General features: G+C 39.5%; 1 protein-coding gene across 7 annotated transcripts in view; it reads right to left on the bottom strand.

Moving 5' to 3' along the window:
• The window catches only part of tjp1b (tight junction protein 1b), a 131,477-nt gene that overhangs the window by 93,183 nt on the left and 25,995 nt on the right, over positions 1 to 12,299 (bottom strand). For all 7 annotated transcript variants that reach the window (XM_084397019.1, XM_084397018.1, XM_084397017.1 and 4 more), the window contains 2 exons: positions 3,194 to 3,235; positions 2,912 to 3,071 (listed from right to left, as the gene is read on the bottom strand). In XM_084397019.1, the coding sequence (XP_084253145.1) occupies positions 2,912 to 3,071; positions 3,194 to 3,235 (202 nt within the window). The remainder of the gene's footprint in view (positions 1 to 2,911; positions 3,072 to 3,193; positions 3,236 to 12,299) is intronic.

Genomic DNA, 12,299 nt, shown 5'->3' on the forward strand with positions numbered 1-12,299 from the left:
ATGGCATTAGAAGCGAAGTTACCTTTCGATGCAGCCTTAGTGATAGCTGAACGCCATCGTGTACACATAAATCTCTGACCCATCGTCATCTTCCTCGTCGAATTTCTGTCGCTCTACATACGTCATCTAGTATAATTGAAATGATTGGCTATGAGCTACGTACAGGCGCATTTGATAGACATTCGTAGCGCCCAATAAACGGCTCTGGACATTCGTAAACCACGCCTCAAATACGAGAAAATGAGCATGTGGTTCAATGAGACGAGGTCTGACGTTAGCCAGACTAATATGAACCACTATTTCTCATTAAATATTTCCAAGATTAAATTACTTTTGTATGCAACCATCACTATTTCATTATTGAAAAAATTTGCCGCATAACTCACCTCGCATCATGTGACCAATCTGAATGATTCCTCAAATTATGTGCTATACTTTTCTAACCAATCAGGCATAAGAATTTTGTCTGGCGGATGACAAAACGGAGAAAATCATTGTGGACTGGTACAGTAAACAACCACATCTAGGAACCAACAACCAAGAAAAGCTCTAGCAAATACCTTGGGCACCTTAGCAAGCGTATAGCAACAGCCTAGCAACACCTTAGCATTGTGGCAGCCACGTTTTTATTTATCAAGGCCCTACACTCTCTGCAGTGGGTGGCTTTTCTCTGTTCTGTCTTTCAGTAGATGGAGTGGCAGCAGTAGAGAGGTCTTCACTCAAGCGTTGCTGCGGCATCATCACTCACTGTGTGCCGGAACGTTACTCTCATCAGCTGCGGCTGGCATTCGGGCCCAGTCAGCAACTTTTCTCTGGCCTGTGTACGTGTGTGTGTGTGTGTGTGTGTGTGTGCTCTGTTAAGGGAGAAATATGTACAGTATTAAAGAGCAGGGACCAGGACGGTGGTACCCCCTTATTTCACTGCGATGTTCTGGAGAGGTGAGATATTTTAAGCACAGGCCGAGCAACAGCGTTTTAAAAGCGGTTTAATGAACCGGTTCACTAAAGCCGACAGCCTTTGTAGAGGAAGCTTTGTTGAAATGCACATTTGCTCAGTCACTTGGCACTGAACTAACCCGGCCTCTTTTAGCCTGTCAATCGCTCCAGAGAGGCGCCTGTGCCTCTGTGATATCAACATCCATGCTGTGTTTCAAGCTCCCTACCTAGACAGCATCTCTTTAGGGCCGGATTTGTTTGAATTAAATGTCATTTCTAAAGGGGCTAAAGTGAACGCAATTGGCAGAGACAAAGAGACTCATTCGCAAGTCATTCGTTTCGAATGAGAATCGTCAGATGAGTGACCAATGAGTGTCCAACAACGTTCAGTGGCATTTAACTTTATGCAAATGAGCAGTGACCATTTAAAAAACGCACACGTTCAGCACAACAAGTATAAACAAGCCTATTCAAACTGAATCCACATAAGAGCATTTTTTTTATGAACTGAAAAAAACATCCGGCAACTGAGATTTTATCTTCAGAAAAACACGTTCAACCAGAAAGACATGATTTAACACATAATTTCAAAGTGCGAGGGACTCAAACAAGTGGAATTTACTCACAGAAGTCCTACTCAAAGCTCATTAGAATAATAACCATTTTAGAGTGCATTTCCTCGGAGGCGGCAAAGCAATTTTGTGAAACATCCTGACGCACTTCAAATGCCAAGTGTTTTATATGCAAACAGAAATATACTCCGGGGTATCCCAGCGCAGGAATCAGATTCAGTAAGGTGTTGCATTAAGTATGAGCCTGTGAAGTATCTATGAGTCATTCAGACATTTGCACGGGGTGAACATGACAGACTCATGTAACATTCATGGTTGTAATTTTCAAGAGAAAGTTGGATGAGAGCTGGGCAGAACAGCATGTAAGGAATAGTTCACCCAAAAAATGTAAACTCTTTCATCATTTAACCACCCTCATGTAGAACTAAACTATTAGGGAACACAAATGTTGGTGTTTAGCAGAACCTTTTCCATACAACGGAAGTGAATGGGGACTGGGGCTATTGAGCTCCAAAAATGTCAGAAAAAGTACCAAAGAAAGAAGAAGTAGGCCTACATACAACTTTTGCATGATATTCCAAGTCTTCTAAAGCTATATGATAGCTTTTTGTAAGGAATAACCCTAAACGTAAGCCATATATGCTGAAAACGTTCTGACAATGTTCCGACAAGATTTTCTGTGAATAACTACTTAAATTTCAATCTTTGTATGCACACAATGCTATTAGATGGCTTTAGCAGACACAAAATATTATACAGGAATTGTATGGATTACTTTCATGGTTGTTTTTCAGCATTTTTGGATCACAACAGCACCAGTCCCCATCCACTTCCATTGTATGAAAAAAAAAAAACAGATTGGACACTCTGCTAAAGAAAGGTTCAATGGAAGAAAATCTACAAAAAAGTCCTAATTATAGCTTTAGAACGACATGAATGTGAGTAAATGATTAGAATTTTAGGTAATACTTTAATTTAAGGTGACGAAGTTAGACGTTACTACACCTACTTACTATAGTAATAACAGTAAATTCTGTAGAAATAACGGTAAATTATGCTTAATTACAAGTAACTAGTCTGTGTGTTTGTTAATGTATGCAATAATTATGAATAAGTGGACTTATACAATTGTGCATGTCATGTTCACTCTTGCAGAAATTCCCTAGAGCAGCAATACATTCTGGTACATGTGCATTTTCATAAACAAACATGCACACACACACACACACACACACTTTTCAAATCTCTTCATATACATGCATACATGCATGCACACCAAGCACTGACACGTAATTTCACACACACTCACAATCTGAATTCACACTGACACACCACACACATTCCCCACCCCCACCCCACCACACACGGAAGCATTACTGCAGTGGATGCAGTCTTTAACTCACGTTTGAGTCCAGCAGGTCGATGCTGTCCAGGCTCTTGCTGCGGTGGATTCGGCCCTTGATTCTGCGCAGGGATGGTTTGCCGTGGCCCGATCCCTCAGATTCATCCAGCAGAGAGACGGTTTCTGGGGTGGGGAGGAAGGCGTGGATCTTGGGATAGTAACTGAGAAAGTGACAGACAGTGTGTGTTAGATTGTGGTGTAAATTTAATCTCCATTAGAAAGATGAGCGCAACCAATGGAGTTTCGTTAGTTAAATGGAGTGAAAAGGGTTTAAAATGCTTACACTGCAGGCCCGTATTTGTCTTTGTCGTGTTTGGGGAAGACCCTGAGATTAAAGCACAAGAGAAAGAGAGAGTCTATTAATTTTCAGCAAAAAAAAAAAAAAACAATAACAATAAAAGCAATGAAAATAGACACATTTAAAGGGATAGTTCACCCAAAAATGGACAATTCTGTCGTTGAGGAATACAGAAAAATATATTTTGAAGAAATATTGTGTTTCACAGGTCATGCAGGTTTGGAGTGATATTATGGGGAGTAAATGATGACAGAATTCTCATTTTTGGGTGAACTGTATTATTTTTGATGACAACAGTAGCATATAAATTATACATTTCACCTTGAAATACATTCATGCAGGACCATCAAATATAAGACATTTAGATTATTTGCATTAAACTACATAAGCACCAAAATATCCAAATGCGACAACATTTAAATATTCAATTCGTTGAGCATGAAAAATGTCATATTAAATACTGTGTCATGTTTTTTTCTTATGATGTACAAGTTTAAAATAGAATTTTAAGGACAGTTTACTTAACTCTAAGTAATATGCCATGTTTAGGTCGGATGTAAGAGTTTCTTTGCACGACTATGGTTGATCAAAGGCAGAAACAGGGATATTAAAGCTTGAAACTAAGGAAAAATTGTTGCAGAGGCTTTCATTTTGCCCACTGGGCTTTACTGATTTCAATGCACAATAAGTAGTTCTGAAGGAAACCGAAAATGCTGTAGGCTTTGTACATAAAACATTAAAGGGAGGCAAATGTGGTTATACGCAGTACATTTTACTGACTGGGAATCAGTTTTGTTTAAACTGAACATGAAACGACATTCACAACTCATTTTGCTTCTGCGGTGTGACGTATTCCGAAGCAAAAAAGGATATTTGATGAAAAAAAAAGAAGCTATTGTGGCACATATGTCGTTCATCCATATTAGACACAAATCACACACATTCATTCACAAAAAAAAAAAAAAAGCCCAAGTAAAGACCAAGCTTAGATAATATTGTGTAATCATGCCCTATCAACCGTGAATGCACCAACAGCACAAAAAACCAACAGTCCAACGAACCCTACCGAGGCAAAATGCGGTGTTTGATGTCAATAAACAAAATATAATGATCGCCATGGTCATGCTAGTCATGAATCCACACACATTTTATATTTAAATCAGTTAATTAATTCCTACTCATTAATAATTAGTGCTCCATCTGCTCTGTCTGAACCCCAAAGTATCTTCCATCCACAGGATTTATATATTATTCATGAAGTCTCATATGATCATGTCATTCAATGTAGTTATATTTCAGGACATGAAAGCACTGCACCAAACAAATCAAAATCAAATTCACACAAAACCTCAGTGCGGTAAGTTTCTATATAAAATCAAAAAATCTGTTTATTTTCAGTTTACATCGTGCACCTTAAAATGCCTCTTTGCAATAAAACGGAAAGACCTGACCTAGCAGAGGTTGGGGAGAGGTTATATAATACCCCATGAGCACATGGTTTACAGTAGCTGTTGTGGGATGAAACACAGTCCCTGTACAGTAGGAGAGGCAATTTGAATGCTGTGTACCATGACCGTTCGCACCACGTTTGTGAAGAGGATTTGCTGGAAAACCCTGCAAAACGAAATTCAATACAGCAAATCTTCTGTTTCAATGCGCTGGAAGGGGCACCAATGAAAATGAGACCTCATTTCCATATTAAGTGGTAGATTAAGGAAGCCTCCTGGGCTGCTGCTAGCTATTGGTTTCTAAGAATATCGTAAAATGAGCAAGAATTGAAGCAGCGTTTGAAACATTTGTTATTTAGAGTGTTAAATGAGAACGACAGAATGGAAGACTAATGAAAGGACAAAGACATTAACGTGACAATGAGGTTGATGTTGGCCTGAGGAAACCGAGTGAGTCTCACCTTCAGTTCACCTTTTTAAGTCAAATACATTTAAATCATCTGGGAAAGAGTTCAAGGACAAAGTTTATTGTATGTGCGCACATATACAGAGTATACCATTAGACCAGAAACAATATGCAAGTATGCAATGCTATGCCAAGTAAGACAAGGTCCTGCTGGATCAACACCTTTTGTTGATCCTAGAACAACATTGCTGTCCAAAAACATAGTCCCACCCCTATCCCTACCCCTAAACCTAACACTACCCATAACTTATCCCTAAAATCAGAGGGAATTGATAGGTGAATAACACTGATGTAGAGGCACCTAACCCTGGTTGTAAGCCTAAACTTGACATAAACTAAACTTGTCCCTCAAGTCTGATTGTTGATCCTGGAACAACGTTCCAATCTACCAAAGATGCTGATCCAGGAACATGTTGCACTTGGTGAAATCACGTTCACACTGTTAGTACACTTCCATCCATTGCAAATATGCGATTCTAATTCTGCCATTTTTGCACATATATTTCAGTTAATCTAATGATCTGTAAATGCTAATCATTCTTAAGCCACAAGCAAGACAGTGTCATTTTGAAAGTGCTAATTGGCTGATTGACACCAGAAAAACATTCACAGAGATAACACTAGTGACTATCCTCTGAGCCGTGACGTGAAACAACCCAAAGTATACTTTTTTATGCATATGCTAGTGTATGCATATAGTGAAATTGGCGTATATTATGTACTGTACATGCACAGTGCATACATTTCTAACCACGTATACTTTGTACGCTCATCGCTCACATGCACCTTGCTTTTTTGCGCTAATTAGTCTGTCCACAAGGTGGCAACACCGGCCCGGGCCATTGTTTCACAGCCGAAAAAGAAACAACACCACCACCAAACTACTGGAGACGCAGCAACTATAGATGCCCGTGGTGATGAGCGCTTGTACTAAGTGAGATAAACGCCATTCGAGTTTAAACGAGTACGAGAGAGAATTCGTGCAAATACTGGACAAGCTTGAAACTTTCTAGTGCACATGTTGAGCGCCTGCGTTCATGCACACTATCAAATGGAGTATAGCTATGTGTTCAGATGAAGGCATACTCTAAAGCCCGAAGTATACTTCAGCCATCCGTGTTCCGCAACGGTCCGTGTGATGTAAATTTTTGTCATCAGGAGGGCCTGCGGTATAGTGCACATACAACGACGCATGTGCGAGTGATTTGAGAGCTTGAAAACACGCCGAACAAGTCTTTCTAAGCTCACGGCTAAGGAGTATACTTTGAAAGACTCAACTGTCCGCGAGACAGAGCGGAATACTGAAAATGATATATACCCAGGGCTTAAGCCAGGGGTGTCAAACTCAGTTCCTGGGGAGCCACTATCCTGCAGAGTATAGCTCCAACTAGCTCCAAAACACCTGGTTGGAAGCTTCTAGTAATACAGACAAGCTTGATTAGCTGGTTGAATAGCTGTTATATTAGGGTTGGAGTTCAACTCTGAGTTTGACACCCCTGCGCTATAAGCGTTCATGTCAAAACTGAAGTATACTTTGTGTAACGGACGTAGGCCAGTAAGAGCTGTGCATGTAAACCTCACTCTCCTGGCCTCAAGAGGCCTCCCCAAGCCGGAGACCCAGTTCAAATCCAGCTTGGAGTGGGTCGAGTAGGACCGGCTACATTTGGTGCCGTGACCCGGATGGGAGTGAGGTTTAGGGCTGTGAGTGTAACAGCCAGTAAGAGCTGTGTTTGTTAACCTCACTACCCTGGCCTCAGGAGGCATGCTAGCGGTAGCGTCCTTGTTAGCGCGCCTGCCTTTTCTGGGCTGGCAGATATCAATTACTTAGCAGCCTATGAAGGAGTGACCCTGCTCTCAGATTTCATCAAAAATATCTTAATGTGTTCCGAAGATGAACGAAAGTCTTATGGGGTTGGAACAACATGAGGGTGAGTAATTAATGACAGAATTTTAATTTTTGGGTGAACTAACCCTTTAAACCATTAAACCAAAACTGTGCCCCAAATGACGCACTTATACACTATGTACTTATGCACTATGTACTCAACCGTGTAGTGTATGAACTTAATATGTTTATTTTGTCTTTCAACATCAGAGTCTGATAGCCCCTCCCCCTCCGCTACTTAATTAGCCCCCCCTCTGCTACTTAATTAAAGCTGCGACAGTTGAGTGCATGAAGTGTCCAACGTTCCACACTTCATTTTTTCGGTTAAATAAGTGCATCATCCGTGTATTTAAAGTGCACTTTTTCTGTTTGGAATTTTCAGTGTCAACACACTTCTCACACCATTTATACTACAAAACAGCATAGAATAGTGCACAAGTACAACGCACCTCAAAAGTGTTATTAATCAAGTAGCTAGCTATAGCTAACATGTGCAGCAAGATTTTCTTTACACTATTTATCAACCATGAAAATACTTCATCTGAAACAGAAATCTAGGTGTAGATTAGAAGAAAACAATTCATGCTAACTTGAGGAAACACAGTTGTACAAACAAGTACTTGTTTTACGTACATTCAAAGCTTCAGAGCAAAGTGCATTTTTTAAATGATAATTTCGATTGAAAGTGATTAGCATTATGCATTTATGATGGGACACCAAAAGCTCCATCCGAAAGATGAAAAATGATGCCTCCGCAGGGATCACAAGTAGGTAGAAAGGCAACTAGGGACATCTGAATCTAAGGCTCCAGTCACATCCTGTTTAGTGGGAACCCTTCTTCTGATCGCAGCATAGATGTGTCCTTCGCTGCCTATGATATCCCACAATCCTGTAAGTTTGATTCGTGACAGTTGAGTTAAAAAATAAAAATATTACCTACTTGACTCATTGCCTGATAGAGCAGCTGCCTAAGCTTTCATATGCAGCCATTTACAACAGTGTTCAGGTAATCTGTTTCAGCCACAAAACAAAAGCCTTCGAAAAAGTCTATAATCAACTTGGCTAGTTTGTGCGGTCCACCGACCTCTTCCTACTGCATGTGCCTCATAAAGCTATTAGATATAGAAGCAAAGGATACTGCTTGATCAGCAAGTCGATATCTACGTTAACATTGGGCCCCAAGTCAGTAGAACAGTTTAGACACAAATAGGCAATGCTGACCACTACGACTAACATCAAAATTATCTTTGCTGCCATTATCACAAACGTTAATATGATTTTCTCTTCAGCCAGCACAGTATAGCCCAAGGGCACCAAAGCGAGAGCCAGGAACAAATACAGTCGTGTGTGTCCTGCTGAGGCTACTAGAGAGGGGCTAGCAGGCTCTTGGTTTACAACCGTCAACCGTTAATGAAGTAAAGAAAATCACTCTGGATGGAGATGAAAGTGGAAGACGAAGACGTTTATATGGCTTGATGGTGGAGAGGTACTTACAGAGTCTAAATTAGAGCTTTTCTTGTCTATTGGAGAGGAGGGGCAAAAATCGTGCGGGGAAAGCCAGAGATTAGCATGAAACGTGATCGAGATGCCTCTTCTGAACTCTGTGGCTTCCGTCAGTCAAACACGCACTTGGCTCACGTTTAAAGAGAGTGTGTAAATGCTAAAAAGCACGTGTAAAGAAGCCTCGGGGTGAGCAACTGTCGCCTATTTCATTACGCCAGGTTAAAGCTAAGCTCTGGAATAGTTTGTACGACTGCGGGGGAAGTAGACCATCTGCTGTGTTTCCAAGACTCTTCTATGAACTTCCCTTTTTTCCGCTCATCACGGGCGATACTGAAGGTTTAGAAATGTCGTTTCCATTAAATCTCTGGTAATGAACACTAAGGGTGGCCAGAAATGAAGAGCCCTGACAGAGAGGGCTCTTCGTGGTTGTAGAGGCATCTGACATTTTCTTTGATTAAAGATAAATGAGACGTGGTTTATTACAGTCACGTCCCACAGAGTCAGCTGATCAAGTTACTAAATATTTACACAGCCATGTTTCATATTCGAGGCACTCGTTTGATATCCTATAGCCTACAGCAAAAACCCGAAGCATGTTGCCTGACCGTTATCATCCACAAGGGTCCTTTAAAGCAATCTTCACTTGCCTCATGAGAACTAATCTCTGCTATATGTTTCTCCTTTTACCTCTTTTCCTGGATTGATCCTGACGTCTTCTGGGTGAAAGTGGACAGATTTTTAACCACAGGAAGGGAGGCTCACCTAGAAACAAATCGAATGTAGCAACTCTCAAAGACGAGAAATTCTTAAGCATTCTCTGGTCAGAATTCAGAGAAAAGTCTCTAGTTTTGTGAAAGCTCTTTCATACTAAGTATGCAAAATGTGATATCCACAATTTTTCAATTAATGACTGTCAAGAAAATATCGAGGTAACATTCCACCTCAAAATCAAAAGAAAGGAACTGAATTTTACTTAATGCACATGAAGCTTATTTTAGGCCCCTATACCCTTAAATTGGGCACTATTTGAGGGGACATACGAAACCATAGTGGACGTAATCTAGTGCACTCATTCAAACCCCAAAATGCACCATAATAACGAGTGTACAACTGATGTAGACTCAACGGCTAGATAATACCCATAATGCACTGTGAGGGTTGTGCCAAATGAATTCCTGTGTCCCGCCAGTAGATGGCGCCTGCAGCTGAATCATCCATCCATCCATTTTCCAAACCGCTGGTCCAATGTGGGTAATATCATACAGGTATACATTTTTAATCGATTTCTAAATTGTTTAATTAAGGTTTATACACGCTATTTTCCATAACAGAGTTATACAATATAAATATGTCATTGCTGCTAGTTTGCTATGTTTTTATTCACTCCTTCAAGTGGAGTATACAGTGGACAAATGTAGGCAATAGTGATTAGTGAATGAGGGTATGGGGGGGGGGGATTTCAAACACAGCCCATGTTTTATGTGTGTTTTGGGTGGGGTTTAGTTCTGTTTCCTGAGTTTGAGTTAGTTTTCATTGATGTGATTATCACTTGCTAATTCTATTGTTCATTTGTTGATTAGTTTGCTTTGGTATTTAAGCCCTGTGTTTTGTTCAGTTCATTTGTTTGTTCTAGACGCTTTAATCAGGTTGTTCTGTTCATGGTCTAGTTTGAGTATTTCTAGTATTTTGTTTTGAGTTTGAGTTTATTAAAAGTCACAACTGCTGCAATTAGATACTGCCGTTCATCATCTTTGTTGCAGATATATTGCATTATGACATTATTTTTTGGGTAAATTGAGGTAAATTTCCCTCCACAGTTCTCGTTATCTCATAATCTCATTACCATCCACATGTCTGGGTCACATTTTACACTGAAATCAAGAGAAAACAAAAACAAAAATGTAAAGACATTCACACTTATCTTACAAAAATGGAAATTAAGCCTATTTTCAGCACCATAAAATGCTTGCAATGGATTATGCTTCTCATTACCGTAATGCAAACTAAATATTCATTACCGTAATGCAAACTAAATATTCATTACCGTAATGCAAACTTTCATAATGCTGAAAACAAAATGACCAATTACCATTCTTGCCATTGAAAACAAAATGACCAACTGCCTTATGACCAATTGAAATATTTTTTAAATCACTAAAATACAATGATTTTTGTAATGAGAATAACAATTGAAATACGAATATTCTTAGCTCCTTAATGAATTCACTTTAGACAAAAGCATCTTCAAAATGCATAAATGTAAATGTGATAGTAGAATGAATTTTTTTCTCTCTCTTGATATGGGGTGAAATGTGACCTGGAAATGATCTAGATGTAAATATTTTACATCAGTTTGTTTAATTTACTGTAATGCCACTTTGTTTACATGTGACGCAAATCCCACAACAGCTGTGAGGTGAGAACGTTCCTGTAAACTGGAGCGATGTCATGTTTCAAAAAATCCATGAATAATTAACCGTAACTCAAACAAGCTGAGTACCAACATCCAAACATCGTAGTGACATCGCTCAGGGTTTAGGTGCCTCATCATCATTCTGGATTTATGTGGATTGGGCAAGTTTTATAGTTATATGGAGCTTGTTGAGTTAAGCACCTAATCTCGACAGTAAATTACATTCACTTGCTTGGTTGATTTGTTGCTCTGATGTAGCGCACGTGGCTCCTCGTAATAGCTTTGGTTCTCCTTTAAGCGTCAACTATTGCGGTGTGCTGACATGAAGCAAAACAAGCTGACCTCAATTTAAGGGGAAAATCTTACAAAATAAACCTAACGGAGAGAGCAGGCTGCTACAAGAGCCAGGGGTACTCTTAATGACAATGAAAACAAGATGAAAAATCTGGGATTCAACTTGCTCCTAATTAGTTACAAACGAATTACCCAGCATGCAACACTCAAATTAGCAACCTTTACTGACCCCAAGGGGCACAAAATGCCTACGGATGTTGAATCATTACCGGCCGACCATCTGCAAACAGAACTTTACGTATAAAAGCACTTCAAGGATAACATTTGATACTTTTTTTTCAATGCAATTACAACAAAGACCTTATGTTTGCTATGCTAATTGCATGTTTTACTTTACATTAGCATTAGAACATTTTCTATCACATTCACTCTATATTCCCTTTGATTTTTTTTGCCGTGTGCCTCAGAGAATCTTTTTGCCCCATTAACCTCATACATGCTTAAAAATAAAGGTTCCTACAGGGGGTTTTCGCAGTGATGCCAGAGAAAAAACATTTTTGGTTCCTCAAATAATCTTTCAGTAAACAGTTCTTAAAATAACCCCTTTTTTAAACTTCTGTGAAGAACATTTGAATAATCTAAAGAACCTTTTCCACTATAAAGAGGCTTATGTGCAACGGAAAGGTTCCCTGGATGTTAAAAGTTCATCATGTAACCATAAATGCCAATAAAGAATCTTTATTTAGCGGCCGAGTAAATCTGCTATATATATGCCGAGCTCAGAGAACACGCTGAAAAACCCTCAGTCCTAATGACAAATCAACATTTCTCAACTTAAAATTTGATCTATTGTGAGCCTCTCAATACGCTCCAATTAATTTCCTGTTTATTTCAAGACTGCAAAGTAATAAAAAAGGAGTATGATGACGTGATGACACTGGAATATGGTAATTATGAGAATGAAATGTGATTATATCCAGCTCTGACACGGAAAAATAAAATCACCGTGGCCCAAAGATGTACACTGAAAGAGGTTTGGGATTAAAGAAAATCTCCAATCAATAATCAAGAAGGTCAGGATC

The sequence above is a fragment of the Rutilus rutilus genome (genome assembly GCF_951802725.1).
Source record: "Rutilus rutilus genome assembly, chromosome: 23".
Taxonomy (NCBI): domain Eukaryota; kingdom Metazoa; phylum Chordata; class Actinopteri; order Cypriniformes; family Leuciscidae; genus Rutilus; species Rutilus rutilus.